This window comes from Peromyscus maniculatus, chromosome 21 (genome assembly GCF_049852395.1).
Source record: "Peromyscus maniculatus bairdii isolate BWxNUB_F1_BW_parent chromosome 21, HU_Pman_BW_mat_3.1, whole genome shotgun sequence".
NCBI lineage: Eukaryota > Metazoa > Chordata > Mammalia > Rodentia > Cricetidae > Peromyscus > Peromyscus maniculatus.
This window is the reverse complement of record NC_134872.1, coordinates 29,776,562-29,798,857: the sequence shown is the minus strand read 5'-3', so window position 1 is coordinate 29,798,857 and position 22,296 is coordinate 29,776,562. Positions and strand designations below refer to the sequence as shown.

Below are 22,296 nucleotides of genomic sequence, written 5' to 3'. Positions count from 1 at the left end.
GAATGGCGTTATATTCTGCTCCACAGTTCCAAGTTCTGAGAAGGAAGAAAGCTCCAAAGGTATTTGGGGATGTCGCCCATCCCCCTTTGGAAGCAGCAGAGCCACAGACTTGTCTGTCCTGGTTATGTTTGCCTGTCGGGCTCTGCCACAGGTCAGGCTGGCTCCAAAGTCACACACAGAAGGGTGTGTGTGGACCACTGGGGCCTTGAGACCTGCTACACACTGAAGACCTGGGTATTTAGCACCTGGGAATGGGCTGCTGGCTGCTCTGTCCAGGGTTCCCATCTGGCATGCAGGCAGGCACTTTCTGCGTAGACTGACCACTCCCATCTGGGTGTCTCTCTCTCTGATTCTCACAGGGGGTGTGAATGTTGTTTACAACTCCACGTTCCTGCCTTGGCCCTGATTGTGCACTTGATTGAGCTGTACAAAGTAACTGAATGAAGTACTACCGAAAAGGTGTAAGAAAGAACGGTTTGTTTGTTTTTATCTTTTGTGCATGAGTCTTGGGTTTGCGTGTTTTGTTTGTAAACTACATACATGACTGGTGCCACTGGTAGTCAGAAGAGGGTGTCATATCCCCTAAGACTAGAGTTACAGAGAGTTTGCCATGTAGGTGTTGGGGATCAAATCCAGCTCCTTTGGAAGGGCAGCCAGTGCTCTTCATTGCTGAGCCATCTCTCAAGCCCTGCTTTAAAGATGGGTTAATCTAGGAAGCGGTTTAGAAGTTGCATGGCCTACCTGGCACACGTGTCAAATGCCTCCAGATAAGAAACTACCTTGTTCTAGCGTGTACTGCTGCAAGAATATTTATGTGTGTGTTTTGTTATGTGTGTGTTCCTGTGTGTATGTGCAGGCTTGCATCGGGTGCACACCTACTTGGGTGTGCAAATGTATGGAGCCCAGAGGTCAGTGTCTCATACCTTAGTTGATTTGCTCTCTGTCTTATTAGTAAAGACAGACGGGGGTCTCTCACTGAGCCTGGTGCTTATTGGTTCAACTAGGTGGACTGGTTAGTGAGCTCCGGGGATCCCCCTGTCTATGTGATGCCTGTCGCCACTTCTGGCCTTTATGTGGATGTTGGGGATCTGAATCCAGATCTTCATGCCTGTACAGCAGACACTGACAGAGCCATCCTTCCAGCCCAGAGAACCGTTTTAAATGTAGGGTTTTCTTCCAGGACTAACCTAACCTCAGAGTTTATACTTGGAGTTCTGCATACAGCTGGGTGGAGAATGCTGGCCTGTCTTCTTCCATCTGAAGTAAAGTGCTCATTTAGGCATCTGTGGTCCAGCTAGCGTCAAGACCATCTATCTTTCTGCAAAGATGCAATCCTTGCTCTTTGATCCATATTTTGATTTTTCTCTGCAAAAAGTTCCTGGGCTTACCATGAGGTTGTATTCTGGTAAGTTTGTTGTACGTTAAAGAAATCGTTAAATAGAAAATGCATTCCATACACTCAACCCCACACTAGCTGGCAGGGCTGCTTGCAGCTTGCTCAGAACATGCACGTTTTGCCTATAGTTGGGCTGCATCATCTAACACAAAGCTTGCTTTGTAATAAAGCTTGTCTCGTGCAGTGCTCTGGAAGTGGAAGACAGTGATGCATGGGGGCTCGCCATTAACTGAGCTAATCCGAATTGAAGTGATGTTTCTCTTTTGTGAGTAGAAACATCATAATGGAGAAAAATGCTAAGCTGAGCCACTGACAGCTGGGGGCAACCTGAAGGATTCTCTCCTCCTCTCTTCTGTTCTTCCTGGCCTAAGCTGTCTAGCTCGGGGCAAAATTCAGTTTACACAAGGATTCGAGAGTCTTCTCTTCAGACCGACTTCCTCTAAGTCGGTAGGAATTGCTTTCCCCAGCAGATTCCCCTTTCCTGGGACCTAGGCTTGCGGTGGATGCTCTGGGTCCTGAGATGCTCGTGACCTGCAGAAATCTGTGACCTGCAGAGTCCTTTCTTCAGCCTCCTGTGTAAAGGCAGTGGCCGGTGCAGAGCTGGCTGCAGCAGCTACCCAGGGGCAGGGGATGCCAGAGTGGGGGAGGTTATGAAATCTCGCCTCTTCCCTCTTGCCTTCTTCTCCCTGCCTCCTGTCGTCTCCCACACAGACCTTTCCCGACAGGAAAGCCCCATACGCTGCTATTGTTCGGTGAGTGTCTGGGCCACATGTGCGTACAGAACTGAGAAGGGGAGCCAGCACCTGCCAAACCACAGGCAGAGGAGAGGGCCAGCCCGCAGCCTTAAAAAGACAAACACCAGGGAAATCTACATCCTGGCTCATAACCACAGGGGTTCATGGAGCTAATCGGTCCAGCCTGCCAAAATGCCCGATAGTCCTCTGTGCCAGCATGAGAGAGCCTGGTTGTGTTCTGTCAGTTTTAGGGCGTGTAACAGGAAGTGGGTCCTGCCCCTATGGAGCTTGGGTAGTAGTTCTAAGGTCGCAGTCCTTGGGGACTAGGGGTAAAGTGGAGGCTTTTTGTTCAGTAGCTTCAGGGTCAGGAATGATTGATTTAGCAGATGTATCTCACTGCAAGCCAAAGGGGGAACTGACTACCCAGTTGCCACATCTGTGGAGTGATGCGCAGCACCCTGAGATGGGGGTGGACATGTGCCCCTCCCTCGCTCAGTGGGTGCTCCAGCCTCAGTCTGTCCCAAGCGCTGAAGATAAAGTTACTGTTCCACGGAACAGAGAGAGAAGTACTCAAGACGTCAGAGCCCAAAACAGGCTTCTGGAACCCACGCGGCCCCACCATTCATTCTACAAAGGGGGCCCCACCATTCATTCTACAAAGGGCGTCTGCTTGTAGCCTTCTAGAGGCAGGGGACTCACTACCGTTATTAAACATCTTTGGAGACTGGATACTTTCTGGCAAATCCTGGGACCAGGCAAATTGTCTTCATGGCTCTTTGAGTAGGTTCTCAAGTGCTGGCTGGCATCTGCCTTTGAGCAGTGCAGTCACTGCATGGTCCCAGGCTTGTCTAGTTTAGCTGGAAAGTCTCTTCTCTGGGGCTCTAACGGGCTGCATACAGTCACTGTCCCTTTTGGATAATCTGGACAGAACAGCTGCTTCCATGGACCCCTGGTGTGGCACAGTCACTTGAGAGCCAGCTGTGTGGGTTGGGGGGGGCCTCACCACGCACTGGCCCATACTCCCCGCACTGTGACGCTACCTCACGGATCCCATATGGACAGCCCAACCAATGCCCAACACTCACCTTGAGTGTTACACCTCTCCAAACCTCCACATGGGAGAGTTTGCTCTGGATGTCCTAAGGCACTGGGTTCTACACATCTGACCTCCACCTGTCTCCCCATCCATCCCCACCAAATGCGTCTTCCCCCTGAACTCTGCGTCTGAACATGTGGCACCACCATCCACACTAGCACAGGGAGGGCAGACACCAATGAGTCTTCTCCACCTTGTGCCTCCATCTAGCTGGTGGGCGGTCCTTAGACTCTCGCCACCCCCCCACCCCCCCCACCCCCGCCTCTGTCCCACTCCCCCTGCTTTCCATATTCTTCTTGCTCCCTAGGTTCCAGGCTCTTCCCTACTCAGCCACTTGTCCTGTTGCTATCAAAAAGACCCTGCTGACACTGAGCCCTGCTGCGCCCTTCCCTGCCTTGGCCTTCTGAGTGGGGACCCGCATCAGTTACAAGCGGAGGGCCCAAGTCTTCCTCTATCTGCCTCCACCTGCCTCTAGCGGCTCCACATCTCCAGGCATGAACTCCTTACTGTTCCATGGGAACCAGAGGACCAGGCCCCGTCAGGTGCTTGCCGCCTTCAGGGAAAATAAATAATGCAAAAATAAATAACGCCTCTGTTACGAGGCTGGAAACAGGTTTACACAGAAGGTTCCTTCCCTCCAAAGGAAGCATGATGGGATGGGTGTGTCTGACACAGGGGCCCCCCAGGCATTCTGCGTTTCTTTGTGGGTCACACCTTTGAACCAAGAAAAAAAAATCTGAAGCCAATTAATGAATGAATCAATCAAAATCAAATTCTAGGAACTGGGTAAGTTACTAGAGACCAACTCTGTCTACCATCAGATCTCACTGAGTGTCCCTCACTCAGAGGCAAACCCAGGGTCTGCACCAACCAGTCCCCGCCATGGTGCTTATGCAGCTGTGTGGGGATACACCTGTTCTGGTTCTAACGCTGTTGTTCCTTTTGGGGGAGTCCCACAACACGGTAACCACAACAACTATGTGAGTAGAAAAAGACTTATTTTTTTCCTCATGTTTTCGAAGGGAATAGTCGGCTCCCCTCCCCACTTACAGCCCTCTGCTTTTGTACACGTCGAAGGACAGGGTTACACGCGGAGGTCCCTACTGTTTCATAGATTCACTCGACACATGCATTTGAATCATGCTTTGTGCCAGGGACCTGAGCGTTGTATTACCTAGCAAATATTTGAGTCTGTGGCTCAGGAGGTGGCCCGCGCTGAAGACAGAACACCGGGAAACCGCGGTGGGAGTCGTCTGTCACCAGCAGAGAGGCAGGTGGTGACAGAGCTGTGGAATAGTTGTTTCTACAGTGAAACTGAACTCTGTGCGTGCGTGCATGAGTGCGTGCGTGTGCGTGCGTGCGTGCGTGCGTGCGTGCGTGTGTGTGTGTGTGTGTGTGTGTGTGTGTGTGTGTTGAAGACTCATGCTCACTTATGCTTATGTTGGAGATGTCTTTCTGACATTTCTGTACTATGTCTTTCTCATAAGGCAATGTTCACGTCTGGTGTTAGCGCCACTCTCCCCACCCCAGACCCGCCACATCATGGCCATCAGCACCATCCGGTCGACCATCATCTTCATGACCACCATCTCTGTCACCTCCTGCACCCGCACCTCTACCACCACCCACACCTGTACCACCACCATCTCTTCCATCCCCTCCCCCATCTCCCACCATGCTTTCCCCTCCATCCCGTAGTCTTGCAAAACATGATGTTTTGTGGCCACTAGGGGGAGGCAGCAGCAACCGCTGGGGCTTAAAATTGATTGGGTGGGTGTCCAGATAGGAATTTCCTGAGTCCAGGCAGAATTTGCTAATGCATTCTATCGGGAAAGCAGAAAGATTTTTATCTTTTTGTCTTTCAGATCAGTTACATTCTCACTTTGCGTTTTGAGGGGAAGACGGATATACCCCAGCAGTGTGGGAAGCACAGACATCAGATGCTTTTTACTCACAGCTTTCCCAGCATACTGAACATAATACCTTCCTGTGAACGTTAGACTTTCTTCTCCCCTCCAAAATGCTTCACATGTATTGTTTCATTGTGAGTGTTTGGCTGGTGTGTTTTACCTGGGCAGCCAGGCTACGCCATGATGCATGCCCGTTATCAGCCACAAATACCGCACCTGAAGGTTGCTGGCCCATGAGTCGCGACAGGACTCACCATCCTATTATTATCCCCAGCAGAGGGTGACAAAGGGTAGGGCACGACACTTTGTGAAGGCCCTGCTGTGCCTGTGGGGTTCTGCTCTCGGGGGTCCTGGCTCCTCACCGTTCAGCGGTCAGCCCCTCAGCGGCACACTTACCCAGGGAGACAGGGGCCACACTCGGCGTCATTTTCCATGTCTCCTGGCGTCAGCACGGTGGCCCGGAAGAAGCCCTCACAGTCCTTGTGGCGCCTGCATATCTGGTAACCTCCTTTGGAGAACTTCTCCGCGGGGCAGGGCACGCAGCCATAGTCGTCGTCTTTGGTGCCGTACCCGCAGGACTGGCCGGGGAGGCAGAGGGTATGAGGACACATCATGTGACTACAGAGGCCGGCACAGTGGCATGCCGGCTGGGTCCACCCTCGGCTGCCCAATCTACAGTAATTGCCATCCGTCCTGATTTCCTTGGCTCTTTCTCTAAGCTTGCTCCCCTCCTCTACCATCTGAGGCTAAGTGACAGACAGCCTCCTGCCTCAGATGAGGTCCTTTAAATAAGTCCACTGGCTTCCCCCGGGGGTGCCTCACTAGAGGACCAGCCCGGGAGCCTGAGTTTCCTCAGAACGCTGTAAGAACCCCAGATATTTGCCCCACACTTTTCTCTGGTGCTTCACAGAGCATGTGTGTTTAGCCTTTCCACAGAAGGGGCCCCCGGCTCTCAGAATTGATGTGCTGTTCCTGGAGAGCATTTCCCCCATACTTCCAATTCAGGCTGTCAGCCCAACAAGGCAGGACGGGACGCTTTTGCAAGAATTCAGAATGCCTGAGAAATACGCTGGAGTGTGCACAGCTGGAGAGGGCACAGCTGGAGCGTGAACACCTGGGGAGTGCACTGGGCTCTGCAGCTCCTACCCCTCAGCCCTGGTGAATACACCTTGGTGACCTCAGTGACAGTTTAGGAGGCTGGTGCGGTGGGCACACCCCACCTCCCCAGAGTTCAGGGACACAGGCCGGTCCTTACCATGTAGGGCTCCTCCCCTGGCCTGCAGGGAGGACACTGGTGGCACAGCCCGGTAGTCTGGTTGTGGTATTCGTTCTCGCCACAGCTGGATTCCTCTGCCTTGGCTGAGCACATCAGAGACACCTGCCACAGAAAGGGTGCTTGGCCTCCACACCTCCTCAAGATGTCGTTGGTGTGTGGGGACAGTCCCTGGAGAGCCTGAGGTTGCTCCTCCCCCCGCCCCCTCCCATCCACAGCCATCCTTACAGTCCCTTCCTCTGGTCATGCTGTTCAAACTCATCCTCATTCTAAGCCTGGGGTTCTTTTAAGGCCATGAAGGAGGCATACCTTCCCTTGAGTCTCTAGACATCTAGGTAATGCAGGGGCTGGTCCTTTGGTCTTGTGGTGTCCCAACCCCCACCGCCAGGAGGGACTCAAGGGGGCAGGAACTTCCTGATCTTTTTTAGCTGTGGGCCCATCACACAGGCTAATGCATCATTGAAAAGCATTGAGAGACATTTCTATCTACAAGCCTGGTGAAGAGAGTACCCGGTAAATGGTCCAGTTAGAACTGGGGTGCTGTTGTCCCCCTCCTCTCCTGACAGCTGGGTGGAGGAGGCTGTAAAGGGCGTTCTGAGGTGGAACAGCTAGTGAGGGTTGAGACCCGAGGGAAAGGCCCCGCCCTCCAGGTGCTGAAGTCCGTGTACAGTCGGAGCAGGCACTCAGAACAACTTACCACCAGCACCGGAAGCCAGGACATCCACCTGCAGTCCCCCATGTGGGCCATGATCTCCCGGAAGCGCACCTGGAAGACACATTGCATCTGTACCAGGTGTTCCAGCTGCCTTCATCTTCACCGTGTCTCAGTGGATGAAGGTGACTTCCCGCAGACAGCATGGGGAAGGGCACACCCCAAAGAAGGGGGTCTATTCTTTCTCAATGGGGGGGGGTCACGACCCCTCGGGGGGTCCAAATATCAGCTATCCTACATATCAGATACTTACATTACGATTCACGACAGTAGCACAATTACAGTTATGAAGTAGCAACAAAATAATTGTAGGGGTCCCCACCACAGGAGGAACCGGATTGAAGGGTCGCCGTATGAAGAGGGTTGAGAACCACCGGAATAGACAGGCGCTAAGCTAAGCTTCAGGCTGATGACCCTGAAGACGGCTCATGTACCCTCCCCAGCATCACACTATGCCCGAGAAAGACCCCCCCAGAGGGAAGGCTGAGCAAATGGGGTCTGCTGTTAAGCTGGGAGCTGGGGGCTAGCCTTTACCATGCTCTCCACTTTAAAGAGTAGCCATGTGCAAGCTTTCACTGTGAGGTGCCCCGGGCTGCCTGTTGAGAGCCAGGACAACAAGGATCTTGGGGTCTAGTCCATCCTCTTTGCTCTCACAGCCCACTGGAAGGGTCTTCCCTTTCTTTGGGAAGTCACTAGAGGGGGTGAGTGAGATAATGCAGTTTAGCCACCTGATTTTTATAATTGAAACGACTGAAGGGCGGAGAGGTTATGTGACTGGTCCAAGGTCATACAACTATTTAAAGTATAGAGCATGCCATCATGCAGGGGTTCACATGCTTCCACCAACTGCTGCGGTAGTACGCTGCTCTGCCATGGTGTTACCTGGTCACCTTTTCACTATCAACTGGGACTCGTGTTCCCAGGCCAAGCTATTTTACCTGGGGGTATGAGTATTAATCACCCTACATGTTAGCAAGAGATGATGTGCATGTGGGAGCTGCTGGATTTCCTGGGTGCTGCACTATGGCCACCATATTAGCATTGGGGGGTAAATTAATGACAAACATCACCTTCTCTGGGAGGTAGAGGATACTAGGAACCTTCTAGAATCCAGTGCTGACTTGAGGCTCAAATCAAACTGATCCCACAGGAACCCCCTAGATCTTTTATCCCACATTCTCTTGTCCTTATGGTTGGTCATGGGAATCAGTAATTTTCAATAGCACACAAAAGAGGGCTGGGTAAGGAGGCTCAAAGCAGATGTGGTACCTGGAAACCGCCTCCTCCCTCTGTCCCCCTACCCTCTCCTCTTTCCTCTTCCTTGTAGGAATATTCTAAAGACACCGAGAAAAACAGCCAAAGGGTTGTTGGTGTGTTGAAAATAAGTCTGAGAAGGAGAGGGGAGCTGGGCTAGCCGGGCAGGGTCAGGGAGGCCTTGAGCGTTTGGACTCTCGGCCCCTACGTTCCGATCCCAGCAGATTTAAAGTCCTGCTCGGTCTGGGTTCTAGAATCAGAGGGCACATTGAGGAGAGAAACACCCAAGGTGTAACCAGGCAGAGAGGAGGCAGGTAGGGTCCGTATCTGATGAGCTTGGAACTTATAGCTTTCAGGGCCTGTTTTCTTCCTGAGCAGTCCTGTCCAGCCTTTCTGCCTCCTCCCCATGGAGCAGTCAGTGTTCACCCTCCTGTGTAAGGATGGTGAATGGGATTCTGAGAGGTCACTCTTATTTATCGCCACAGTAAACAAACAGCAGAATTCTGGGCTGGGGGTGTAGCTCAGTGGTTAAGTACCCCCTACCCCAGGCCTGCATGTGTGAACCCCTGGGTTTGGCCTCCAGCCCTAGGACAAGACTACACGTGCTTCAGTTCCCTGGAGCACCACACAGGGCTCAACTGTGCACAGCTGAGCGACAAAGACTTCATGCAGAAGACCTCCCTGGCTGTGGCCGTGACAATGCCCGGACACACAAGAGTGGGGTCTGAGTAACACCCTCGCCTTACGGCAGAAATTGGTTTTGGTGGGAAGTAGGGGCGTGTAGAGGCAGCCATGGACCAAGGGTTCGAGTGGATGACTTAGTTCCACTCTGTGAACTTTGTGATGAGAAAAAGACCACAGAGCTATTTCACTCTGGGGAGAAGTGTGTTTCCTAAAGCTGTCTGAGGATGGGCGTTCTACAAGAGTCTGGGGAGACCTGGCTAGGGTCACTGGCGAGGCCTTGAGGGGACAGGGTCTGGGTCTTCTGTGGGCTCAGGTACCTCAAGGTTGCCTCACCCATCACTGCTGTGTATGGGTGGCCTGCCAGAAATGGCCAGGCTTCCAGACTCTTTTGCACCTCAGTCCTGTGAGGCAAGATGAAAGTACCCAGGTTGTCCTCAATTGTGAACTTGCTGGGTGTTTTCCTTCTGGCAAGGAGCAAGCTGGGGCAGGCAGGGGGCGGGGGGAGCCAGCCTATAGGCTTGAGAGGGTGGCTACAGTCCTAACGGGTAGGGTGGAGTTGAGGCAGCAGAGGTCAGAAAGAGGACTTCACCCTTACACACACACACACACACACACACACACACACACACACACACACACACACACACACGCCTCCTTAGGCCCACAGCTCTGACCTTACTTCGGGACAGTGGGTTTAGCAGGGATGCCTTTCCATCGTGACTGTGGATAGGGCCAGAGGCTCTGGGTACTGGAGGCCTTCCAAGAGGCATATTAATGGTTTCTAATTTAATTGGTGTCTAATTATAGCAGATTCTTGGAAGCTTCCCTGAAACACGGGGAAGGGCTGGGCCTGTACACTTTGGTGTCAGGCTAGAGCCTTTAGTGAAAGGCTCATTAGAGATGTGCCCAATAAACCTAGGGTCAAAAGGAAAACCAACAGACCAGGGTAAACAAAAAGCTAGCAACATCTTTAGGGCTTTGCTCACTTATCCTGGAAGGTGCAAGGTCTGGGTGGGAAGGATGGCCCTGTGGTCAGTGCTCTCCTTCTGAACATCAAGAGTGCAGATGGAGGTCAGCCCAGCTGGGAGGAAATGGGGCTCACTTGCCCCCAGCTGTGACCTCCCATCACTCTGGGGAGTCCCAGTTCCCCACACTGATAAAGGTGCAAGGGCGAGGAGCCGAGAAAGCTGCCCTCGACCTGGGAGGCCCACGGCTGGGTTGGTAATGGTTGCAGCAGCATCGCCTCCCATCTACCTGCAAGCAATGCTCATGTTTCACCGGCCTAATGGGTCAGATGGTCAATGACCCAGGTCAGGGTCCTGCAAACTGCACCCACTGGTAAATCACCAGCTGCCATCAGGCTGTCAACATAGCCCATTGGCGGTCAGCTGCGCTGGCCTGTTACCCGATGGCCGGCACACGTTTCATAGTCCAGCAGAGACCTTGGGCCCAGGCAGGGCGCACGAGCCAGGCCTGCTGTTGTCCTGGGCAGGAGGGACTGTCACTAGCTGCTCACCTTCCTCCCTACTCTGCTTCTCTGCTGCCTGCCATTCCCACCTCCACACAGTCCCCACCTGGAGTGACAGCATGACCAGCTGGACTAATGCCAGCTCACGATCCAGCGCAACAACAAACCCCGGACTTCATTTTTATCCCCTCCACTCGAGGTGGGCTCTGTTCTTGTCTTCGTTCTCTAGGTCAGGAAATGGAGGTGCCCAGAGGCTAAACCACCTGCCTGAGATATGACTGCCCCTTGTTTTCAGTCTTATTTAGTTACAGCCCTGGGCTGGAACAGTGGGACCTATTTCATGACTTGTCCCTGTGGCATCCCACAGGCTGGGTCTGCACTGTCCCCGTCAGAGGAGCCCATGAAAGGTGGTGAAGGAGAGGTCACCCCTGACCTTGAACTCAGCCCCTGTTCTCGCCCCTCAGCCTGACGTGGTCATTTCTGCACATGGCCTCCTTTTCTCTTTAATGCTCTGTAGCCAACATTGGATGATGTGACCTTAGAGAACCTGGGCCAAAGAGGGTCTTCTGGGCACAAATGTACCTGGGACAAAGACCTCATGGTCCATTAGGGATTCTCCTGTCTGCATTTTCTTCCCTTTAGCTGATGGGAGAAAAGCTAAGCAGACCCCCTTCATCTGCCTAAACCTGGGAACAGCATCACGGCTGTGTACTGCAGATGTCTGGAACCAGGGACTAACATTCATAATTAACTTATGGCCCAAACAAATAGTTGGGCTTCTGTCACAGCCCTCTTTCCCCAGGAGGCCTAAATTCCACTGACAAGCAGTAGCTAAAACTTCTATGTGCCTGGCAGGGGACAGGAAGGTTCAGGTGGCTCTTGAGACATTTGTGGTTCATCAAGCTGGGGTCCACAGCAGAGACTGGTCAACTCTTGAGAGTTGTTTCATCCATTCAAAATATTTCTGAAGTGTTCCACCTTGACTATACTCTGGGCTACAGGATGGGACCAATTCCTACCCTCCAGGCAATACTTCAGGGGTCAGGTGGTCATCTACAGTTTGGAGACTAGAGGTCCATGACGAGGCTGCAGTAGGGGGACCCTGGTGATTCACAGGGTCTGTTTCTTCCTTCAGTGCCGTTCCCGATGCTGACCAGGGATGCCTGAGAACTCTTGGGGCAGAGCTGGGAAGAGGCACAGACTTAGCTCGTAGCAGCCAGTGCCCTGCCCATCCTCAGAGACCCGTGTCCCACTTCTGTGGAGAGTGAGACAGGTGGAGACCTACCTGAGTCTTACAGGGCCAGGTAAAGTTAGCTTGGAAAGGGTATCCTAGGAAAAGGGTCCGAGGCATCTTGAAAGCCTCGGTGTGAGGGATTGGGGTGGGGGTCTCTCAGGAGTCACTGACGGGAAAGCTGAGTGTGAGATGGATGAAGGCAGGAGGTTGCTGCAGGCTTGCATTAAGTGTCTCTGTGTCAGTGACTTTGGCTTCACTGTGAAGAAATGCCTGACAGACACCGTTCTGAATTGGAAAAGTTCATTCCGGCTTATGGTTTCAGAGGATTCAGTCCATCGAGGTAGCAGGGCTGTGGCAGGATGGAGCAACTCCGTGAGAACCAGAGCCACACTTGCTGGCTTTCCCTTCCTTCCCTTTGGTCCCACCAGAGCCTATGGGGTGATACTGGCCACAGGCAGGGAATGTCTCTTCCGTAGTTAATGCTTTTCTGGGGATGCCCTCAGACACACCCATGAGTGTGCTTCACAACCCCCTTCTCAAACCCCAAGTTGACAATCAAGATTACCCACTGTCTTAGGGTTTCTATTGCTGCGATAAAGCACCATGATCAAAAGCAATGTAAGGAGAGAGTTATTTCACCCTATGAGTCTCACGTCACACTCCATCACTGAGGGAAGTCAAGGCAGAATGTCAGAGCAAGAACCTGAAGGCAGGAGCTGATGCAGAAGCCAGGGAAGGAGGTGCTGCTTACTGGCTTGCTCTCCATGGCTTGCTCAGCCTGCTTTCTTATAGAACCCAGAACCACTAGCCCAGGACTGGTACCACACTCTATGGGATAAGCCCTCCCACATCCTCCATTAATCAAGATAATACTCCACAGACTTGCCTACAGACTAATCTTATTGAGGCTTTTCTCAATTGTGGCTCCCTCGTCTCAGACAACTCTAGCTTGTGTCAAGTTGACATAAAATGGGACAGCATATCCAAGAAGGAAATAGATGTTATCATGTGACCCAATACACACACACACACACACACACACACACACACACACACACACACGCACCTACACACACACAACAAGAGTTTTAGGAGAAACAGTAATGCAAGCAAAGTACTCTGGTACCTGCTGTCCCCTTTTGGGGTTCTAATAAAAAAACCATGGTTGCAGCCCAGGAAGTTGACTTCATGACCTGTTGCTAAGCCCTGGTTTGGGATCTGAAAAACATAGGCTCCGAGGAGGGAAAACCAGGAGGGGAGGGCAGCTAGAAGGGACAGGGGGTGGCTAGACCTCGGGTAGGCTGGGGAGCCAGGCCCGGACAGGGTGAGTCTGGACTAACTCAAGAATGGGGGGCATCAAGTACAGGATGGCAGAGGCCGGAGTCACTGGCCAAGCTCTGGGATGAGGGAGCAGAAGCCACTGGGTAGGCCACAGAGGCATGTGAGAAATCCTTCAAGAGGTGGCTAGGCAGCTGCTGTATGAAGCAGACACCGGAGGCAGGTCAGAGAGTGCAGCTGGGGACTGTCACCAGCGCTGAAGGCACCATGGGGGCCTGACGGGAAAGTCATGGTGCATCCCTGAGGTCTGTCCTGTCCGTCCACTCTTCACAACAGCCCTGCTTACACCTTGGGAATGGGGCAGAGCGTGAGAGAAGTGTTCATCCCCGTGAGCGAGCTCCTCGTCTCATGATGAACTGCCCCGGGCTGGATACACTCTAGTCACTTGCTTTGTCTTCAGGACCCCACGGAGAAGGCCAAGGTCAAGGTGCACAGGACAGACAGCACACTCCTTCTCATAGGAGACTGAAAACAGGACAGGTGGTGTGAACAGGGAAGGTGGTGTGAACAGGGAGGCGTGCCAGCCTCTCAGGTTGGGAACGAGGGTTTGCGTTCCTCAGTGTGAGCCGCGAGGCGATGCCTGGGAGTCGTCGGCACCATCAGCACAGAGCCTTTTCTCCGGTCAGCCTGGACGTTCAGACAAGGCAGGCATAAGCTCAGGCCAGCTCGGGTCCCAGGGGACCCACATCGGTGTTCTCGGCTTTGCGGCTCCAGCTGGAGCCCTGGCCCCGCATTGCATCGTCAGCGTTTCCGGCTCAGACCTGTTGTTTGGGGGCGGGGGTGGGGGGCGGTCTGCATTTCCCCCACATCTGCTGCTTCTGAGCACACTGATGTGTGAAGTGCTGTCTGAGGGATCTCCTGGGAGCACGGTGTGGGGTGGGAGGAGGAACTTAATGTTTGGCTAAGGTTGACTCTTCCCAAGAACACAGGAAGACGGACTCTGCCGGGTCTCGCTCCGTTCGACGTCTGCGGGCCAAGAGCATCTCTGTTCTGTATTCTGCGGTTTCGTTAATTTTGTTCCTCCACGCATGCACCCGCCCATGTTTCTGTACAGCGGCAGTAAAACTGTGCGTGTAGCTGTCTTACAGACCCTGGGAACAGAGGAAGCTAGGGTCCCTGTCTGGAGAAATGCACCAAACACCAGATTATATAGGAGTTTAGGCACATCGTCCCAGGTCCTCTCCTCAGACTCTGTGTCTTGACCGGGCAGTTTGCCTCTGTTCTCTGAGGTTGGCTATCCCCGCTGCTAGTCGCTATCACCTGGACAGTCCGGTCTCTGGGTGGACTGCTGGACCACCTTCGAATGAGGAGGTGCTACCTATGGGCTTATTTCCTACAAAGAGGGCACCACCTTGGGCACATCCTACCCCACATCTGTCGACTGAAACAATGTAGCCCCGCAGGATGAGCAAACCCACAGCGGGCGTTTTTCTATGTGTGTGGGCCGAGGTTGCCTCTGCCCTTCATCTTTTTCTGTTCTACCCACTTGAGTGCCCGCATGAGGCAACTAAATGTGTTTTTTCCTCGTCCTCACCAGGTCGCAGGGACTAGAATCCGAGGTCTGGCCGTCCCTGCATCCCCTCCCCAACCCTGCGATATCCTTAGGGGTACCGTGTCTGATGGGAAAGAGGCGAGGCCTGCAGCGGGCTCACCCAGCTCTTCTGTGGAGTGAGGCCAGGTGCTGGCAGCCAGCAATGTGTGGGAGGCAGCCGCAGGGCTAGGCTCCCCCCACCCCACCCCACCCCCCAAGCTTTCTCCTGCAGAAGGAGCCTGGGGGGAGGCTGCTGGTGGCCTCCTCCTGGGCTTTACGATTCTCTGATCTCCCAACGGCCCCTAGTTCTCTCCAACCAAGATAGATCCTCATGCCCACCAGAAGCTGGGTCCGTCATCGCGGCAACTAAAAGCACTTCCGCTCGATGCTGGCTGACACAGGGGACTGCTAATTACTGCTCAGTGTCGCAGAGATGGACTCGTCCTTCCTTTCTTGTTTTTGGAAAATCTGCTTCATTCCCTCTACCAGCCCCTCGGGGGAAGGGTCTTCATGTCATGCTTGGTGTGACGGTGTGCTTCTGGCATAGGTTCTCAATGACCGTTTTGAACCAGGAGTCCTCATCTCTTCTGTTTCCTCCTGGGACCCATGGCAAGTGAGGCCACCCGTGGCTCTGCTAGAAAAGGACTCTCAGGGCCACATGGTTAGGGACAGAGAACGAAGCTGAGGCAGAAATGCTGAAGTACTGAGCACTGGGCAGGTGGAGGAGCACTGAGTAGGTGAGGAGCACTGAGTAGGTGGAGGAGCACTGAGTAGGTGAAGGAGCATTGTGTAGGTGGAGGAGCACTGAGTAGGTGGAGGAGCATTGTGTAGGTGGAGGAGCACTGAGTAGGTGAAGGAGCATTGTGTAGGTGGAGGAGCACTGAGTAGGTGAAGGAGCATTGTGTAGGTGGAGGAGTACTGAGTAGGTGGAGGAGCATTGTGTAGGTGGAGGAGCATTGTGTAGGTGGAGGAGCATTGTGTAGGTGGAGGAGCATTGTGTAGGTGGAGGAGCACTTCATAGGTAGAGGAGCATTGAGTAGGAGGAGGAGCATTGATGTAGATAGAGGTTCTGCATAGTTAGAGGAGTACTGAGTAGGTGGAGGAGCACTGAGTAGGTGGAGGAGCACTGAGTAGGTGGAGGAGCACTGAGTAGGTGGGGGAGCACTGAGTAGGTGGAGGAGCACTGAGTAGGTGGAGGAGCACTAAGTATGTGGAGGAGCACTTCATAGGTAGAGGAGCATTGAGTAGGAGGAGGAGCATTGATGTAGATAGAGGTACTGCATAGGTAGAGGAGTACTGAGTAGGTGGAGGAGCACTGAGAAGTTCAAGCCACATCATGCAGGGGTAAAGAACCAGGCACCCTCATTTATTACTGCACACTGAGGTCTTCACACAGAAAGTTCTTGGTGATAATCTCAGAGCTGTGAGTGGTCATCTGGCTTCTGCTGCCTCTCAAAGGTTGGGGGCATGTCTATGTATTCTCTTGGGGGACACTTGAACTCGGGAACACACAAGTCCATGTACCTAGACAATAATGGGTGTGTTCTGAAGAAATTGTCCTTATGTGGGTGTCATAGACTGCTCTTGCCCAAACCTAAATGGTGCAGCCTGCCACACAGCAGGCATGATGGTGCCACCTACTGCTCCTAGGGCCATGGGGAGGAGACTAACTGGAGATACACAGAACACAAGCGACAGTATGAAGAGACCCAGCACACATGGGGTTTCCAAGCCTGGTATCAGTGGAGCACAAAACACTATTTTGCGATAAGCTGTATTTCTTTTCTTTTCTTTTTTTTTCTTTTTTTTTTTTTTTGGTTTTTTGAGACAGGGTTTCTCTGTGTAGCTTTGCACCTTTCCTGGAACTCACTTGGTAGCCCAGGCTGGCCTTGAACTCATAGAGATCCGCCTGGCTCTGCCTCCCGAGTGCTGGGATTAAAGGCATGCACCACCACCGCCCGGCCTGCAATAAGCTGTATTTCTTTAATTTAAAGATTGGTTTTATTTAATTATGTGTACTGGGGCAGGGGTAGATGAAAATGAGTGTGGACACTCATAGAAGCCATAAAGGACATCAAATCCTCCAGGAGTCAGAGTTACGGGCAGTTGTGAGCCACCAGACATGGGTGCTGGGACCTGAACTGGGGTCCTCTGTAAGGGCAGTACACACTTTTAACAGCTAGGCCATCTCTCCAGCCCTTGGCTTGTTCTTTCATAAGTAGAGGGAGCACACTCGAGAACAACAATTAAAAGTTAATATAATAAATACACAACACAGTAGCTCATTATCACCAGCGAATGGGAAGTGCCGTAGGTAATTTTACCGTGTGTTTTTTTCTTACGCAGTTGGCCCCACAGTAGGTTTGTGTATACCAGCGTCACCACCAACGCACCAGGAATGGCTTATGCTGCAAGGCTCTCGTGGCTGCAATGCCATCAGGCCACAGGAATTTCTCAGCTCCATTATAATCTCGCAGAATAACTACTGTACATGCAGTTTCTTATTGTACTGTCCATACACGGCCTGCCCATCCTTCCCTCCCTCCCTCCCTCTCTCCCTCTCTCCCTCCCTCCTTTTCTTCTCTTTCTGTGTGTGGACATGCAGAGCTTTTCTCTCATGCTCTGTCTATCCACCAGTCCATCTGTCCGTCACAAAACAACTGAGTATCTACTCTAGACGAGACCAAACAAACAGGGCAACTCGGTCCTTGTCCTGGGAGCATTTGGTAGAAACCACAAAAGGGTACCATGACGCAGCGAGATAAATACTGAGGGGAATGATTGATGAGTTAAGTGGGAACATGGGGGTCGGGTGGGGGGGAACGGACACATGTAGGAGGTCAGGAAGACTGTCCCAGATCCTTTGAAGGAAGAATGGCTAGGCGTCACAGCGGGAAAGAAGAGGAAAATGAAGAACAGGGTGGGTCACTGCTGACAGGTCCCATTCAGCAATGGGAAGTCTACTATGTCCTCGGCAGGACCACCATTCTGTGTTCTCCCCTTAGCAGCAGATAAAATGGCCTACAGGAAATGCAGGGCATTTTGTTTTCACGTTTTATGTCCGGTTTCATGGAACTACTGAGTCTCCTCAGCTCTTCCCTCGTTCCTTTGTTCTCACAGGCTTCAGATATTTGGAAAGCAATGTCTCCCCTTACCTTGTCCCCAGGACACCAGCTGTCCCTCTCGGAGGGCTCTACTAGGAGCACGAAGCTGGCCCCAGTCAGGCTGGGTAGAGAGAAGGCCTGTTGGCAGAGCTTGGTAGGCACACGACCACAGTCCCGAAGCATGTCGGACACATAAGACCTTGACTTGACAGTGGAGATAAAGGGCGGAGCCACAGTACGCTGTGAAATGAGGAGTCTCGGAGGGCTCTTGGCTCTTCTAGGATTGTTACTGTGGGTGAATTAGTCTGCCCCCACATGGATGGGGCTGTCTGGAGGTGAAGGCAGGCTGAGGGTGTGTGGAGGGCAGGGTAGGATGTGCATGTCTTTGGTGTAACCCCCCCTCCCTACTTCCCCCCCTCCCCACTGTGTCCCTTATTCCTGTCCTGCTCATTGTCCTCTGAGTCACTGTGATCTCTGAGAGCTGGAGTGTAGAGAGGAAGCCATGGGACCCTTGAGTGCTCTGTTCAGTCCTGAGCCTGGGAGTACCTGAGCCTTGGATGGGACCCTTGAGTGCCCTGGTCAGTCCTGAGCCTGGGAGTACCTGAGCCTTGGATGGACCCTTGAGTGCTCTGCTCAGTCCTGAGTCTGGGAGTACCTGAGCCTCGGATGGGACCCAAGAGCAGTCTTCGGGTTCTCTATCGATCCTCAACACCAAAGTCTAATATCATCTCTATTCAGCACAGAGCAATATGCTGTCCCCCAAGGCAGAGCCGGACTAAGGGCCAGCACAGCCTGTAGGAAAACAGTACACCATGGCGGTAGCTGCTCTCAGAGCCTGCAGGCCTGTGGAACACCCAAAGTCCCACTGTTCTTATTAACAGCCTGCATTTTTATATTCATACTGCTGACGAAATTAGTTTTAAATACTCATCTTTTTTTTTTTTTTTTTTTTTTTTTTTTTTTTTTTTTTTTTTTTTAGGAATCACTCATAATAAAACCAAACAGTTCCTGCATCCAGGGAGCCTCTCTGATCATTTGTACCTACACAGCCTTCACGGTCTCAAAGAAAGCAACCCTTCATCCTCTCTCTGCCCTTCACCTGCCTCCTGCCCATGGCCAGCTGTCCCTGATCAGTTCTTGTCATTATGAATTAGAACAGTCTGGACTTGGCAGTCCTCATGACCTGACTCCCCAAGTACAGGGATCGCAGGCAGTCCTCGCCACACTCTAGAGCAGTGTCCTGTGTGTTCCACACTGTCCGGTGTGTGGACAAAGCATCCGTGCAGCCGACATACAGCTCATCTCTTCTGTTGAACAGAGTAGCTGAGTACCGTCTCACGGCGAGACTCAGTACCTTGTTCTTTTCTATGGCTAAGTTATGCTCCATCACACTAATAAATAAGAGCACTTTTTTTTTCATTTGCCCATTTGATTTCTTTTTGCTAAGACAACATTTTAAGATATGGCTTGGGGTGGTTTCCTTGAACCTGGTGCTGTCTTGACCCAATGCTTGATGTAGGAGAGGTTTCAAAAGAGGAGCTCCCAGATTATGCCCACGTCTTTTGGACTCTCCCAAGAGACGGCACACACGGACAGCAGCCTTCCAGTCCACAGGTCAGCTGGAAGACACCATGTTTCCAAACTGCTTTTGAGTTTCTGAAGGATCTGTGGCTGTCTTGTCTCCCTGGCCAGGGAGACAACCATACAGGTTCACAAGAACCGGGAATGAACTGCATAGCCCCTTCCCAGGCAGCCATGAATGTGGCCAGAGGGAGGGTGGATACTTTAATAAGATGGTGGTTCTCAACCTGTGGGTCACGACCCCATTTGGGGGTCACATATCAGATATTTACATTGTAACTCATAACAGGAGCAAAATTACAGCTATGAAGTAGCCACAGAAATAATTTTATGGTTGGGGGTCACCACAACATAAAGAACTGTATTAAAGGGTCACGGCATTAGGAAGGATGAGAACCACTGGTTTAAAACGTAATAGTGTTTGCCCAGGGCCATCACAGACAACAGCCTTCTCAGAATCACATAGAGGGAGTGTTGAAAACAACTGCCTGTTGGCCTTTGTACGTAGCCACCCTCAACAAAACCTGTCGGATCTTTTATGCATGGACGCAGAGGAGCAGCAGCTTGTGTGTGGCCTCTGTCCCCTTATGCTGGGGATCTTGGTCCTGGTAGCCGTCTCTGGCTTAGGAGGGACATTGGGCTTCCAAGGGAGGCCCAGTCACTCAGAGACGTCATTCAGTGAGTATTGGGGTTAGGCAAAGCTGTTAAAGCATAGATGCATCCACAGAGGGGACAGCAGCAGCAGCCAGAGAGAACTTTCTTGGACACCATCAGGCATCTGTGAGATGTGGAGCACACAAACCCTGTTGTTGGCAGATGCTCTACCAATTATAGACCTCTCTTTCCACCACCCCACACTGCCACAGAGGCACCTGCCACTCCCTAAACGTCTGGCAGAGTCTATGGAGGAGCAGAGAGATTGGTCATTCTCTGCAAGGACAGTATCAGGGATGTCTTGGGAAGCGAAGGTAGCTTGCAGGTCCTACAGATGGTGTGTATGTGTGTGTGTGTGTGTGTGTGTGTGTGTGTGTGTGTGTGTGTGTATGTCAAGTCCAGAGCTTCTTCCTTCCCAGGGCATTGGGAGCAGCAGTCCCAAAGACAGAGAGCAAGGCAGCCAAAGTCGGGCTCTGGAGGGCAAGAGGTTCAGGTCAGCAAAGGGGCAGGCTTAGAGTGCTGTGGGCGTGGCTTCATCCCGTACATCCCTGTCATCTACCTCAGGAAACCATGGAAACAGTGAGGATCCATGTGCTCACCCTCTCCTTTGCTGCTCATGTTCCCAGTGAGGCCGGAGAGGCCAGGAGCCTCCCTCACCTCCCACCCATGCTGTGACCCGTGAAGATTTCTGAAACTTTTTGTTTCCGGCACATTGCTGCTTTCTTCTCGACCCTTTCAATATCAGGACAGCTTAACTTCCTGGTACAATCACAGCATCCACACTTCCTATAAAGGGTTCACACTCCGAGAACCTAGGGGGATAATGTCTTAAGATCAGGCCATTGCAGCCACAAAAACCCCACCTGTGCCCCAGGCTAACTTTAAGTGGTTAGGATTTGGTTTGTTTGTATTTCATAAGTAGATGCACCCCTAATTCTGGCTTTAGGCCACTCCCTCTGCCCCCACTGACAGAAATAACCCAGCACAGGTGCTGTTCACACAGATGACCCGGATGGAGCCGACTATAAATAGCCATTATGTGTCCCCCTTCAGAGAACACTTTGTTTTTCTATCTTAAATTCGAGTCCCAACATGAAGCAAGGAACTTGAAGATTTGGATCCTTCCTGTCAAAACCAGAGTGTTGTTCCACCGGTTTGAAAGAGAGTTCTCTTTGCAAGTACAGTAACAGGAAGGACTCAGGGAGGCCATGATACCTGGCAAGCTCAGCCAGGACCCCAGAGATGGATCTGCTTTGTATCCCCGGGGCCTCTGCTAGATGGGGCATAAAACAGGGACTGTTCACATCCTTCTGAGCCTGGGAATCAGTGGGGCAACCCACTCATTAACAGAGGTAGATTATAATGCAATTGTCCTGTATTCTCTTTCCCATCCCGGACCTTTCTTCATGGGGGAGTAGCTGAAGTCATTGTTGAAGTATGAAACATACTTTTAAGAGAAGGAATGCAAGGGGCCAGGGTTGGAGCTTGGTGGAGAGTGCCCTGTATGCGGGAGGCACTGGTTCTAGTCCACACACTGCTTAAAAAAACAAAACAAAACAAAACAAAACAAAACAAACCCCAGAACCAAAGTAGGCTTGTCCCTGCTGACACAGGCTATAACTAGCCTGGAAGATCCAGCACTGGCATGGCTCTGACACGGTCTGGGTAAACATGCTTCCAATGCCATCCCGGCTTCTGCACAAAAATTCCAGAGCCAAGACTGGCCTTTAATGCAGTAATGGAACAGGAGGAAGAGCTCTGATGTTCTGGTGCACAAATAGATAGCTACGGTTGATGACAATTAGTTGACCATAAAGAGAGCTAGTAGTTAACTGTTCCCAATACAAAGAAATGATGAATGTCTGACATGATGGATATGCCAATCATCCTGATCCATGGCGCACATACTTAAATATCATTCTGCACTCCACAAATCTGTGTAATTATTATGTGCTAATTAGAACTTAGAAAAAAAGATTGTGGCATCTTTTCATTGACCCAGCATGTTGAATCACAAGAGCCCAAGCACTTGCCCGGGTCTGTCTGGCTTGCATGCTGGTGTCTGCACACCCTTGGAGAGACAGCTCCAGTCAGCTGTCTTAGGGATGCTACTGGGCCAAGGTGGACAAGAGACAGCCCTGAGCAGTGACCTTGCAGGAGTCATTTCTGCTCCCTGTGCCTCAGTGACCTCACTTCTCAAGTGGGGTGAAAAGAGGAAGAACTTTCATGTGAGTGACTTGTGAAGACTGTTGGGTCTATAATCCCAAGAATGGTATTTTCTCTCAAATTCCAAATAGTTTGACTATGACAGTGTTGGTGGGAGCTGT

At 51.9% G+C, this 22,296-nt stretch overlaps 1 protein-coding gene across 1 annotated transcript in view; it reads right to left on the bottom strand.

The window, feature by feature from the left end:
• Edar (ectodysplasin A receptor) overlaps positions 1–22,296 on the bottom strand; it is a 78,432-nt gene that overhangs the window by 22,495 nt on the left and 33,641 nt on the right. The window contains exons 2-4 of the mRNA XM_006989856.4: positions 7,107–7,175; positions 6,392–6,514; positions 5,533–5,714 (exon numbers count right to left, since the gene is read on the bottom strand). Of these exons, the coding sequence (XP_006989918.1) occupies positions 5,533–5,714; positions 6,392–6,514; positions 7,107–7,157 (356 nt within the window). The 5' untranslated portion in view covers positions 7,158–7,175. The remainder of the gene's footprint in view (positions 1–5,532; positions 5,715–6,391; positions 6,515–7,106; positions 7,176–22,296) is intronic.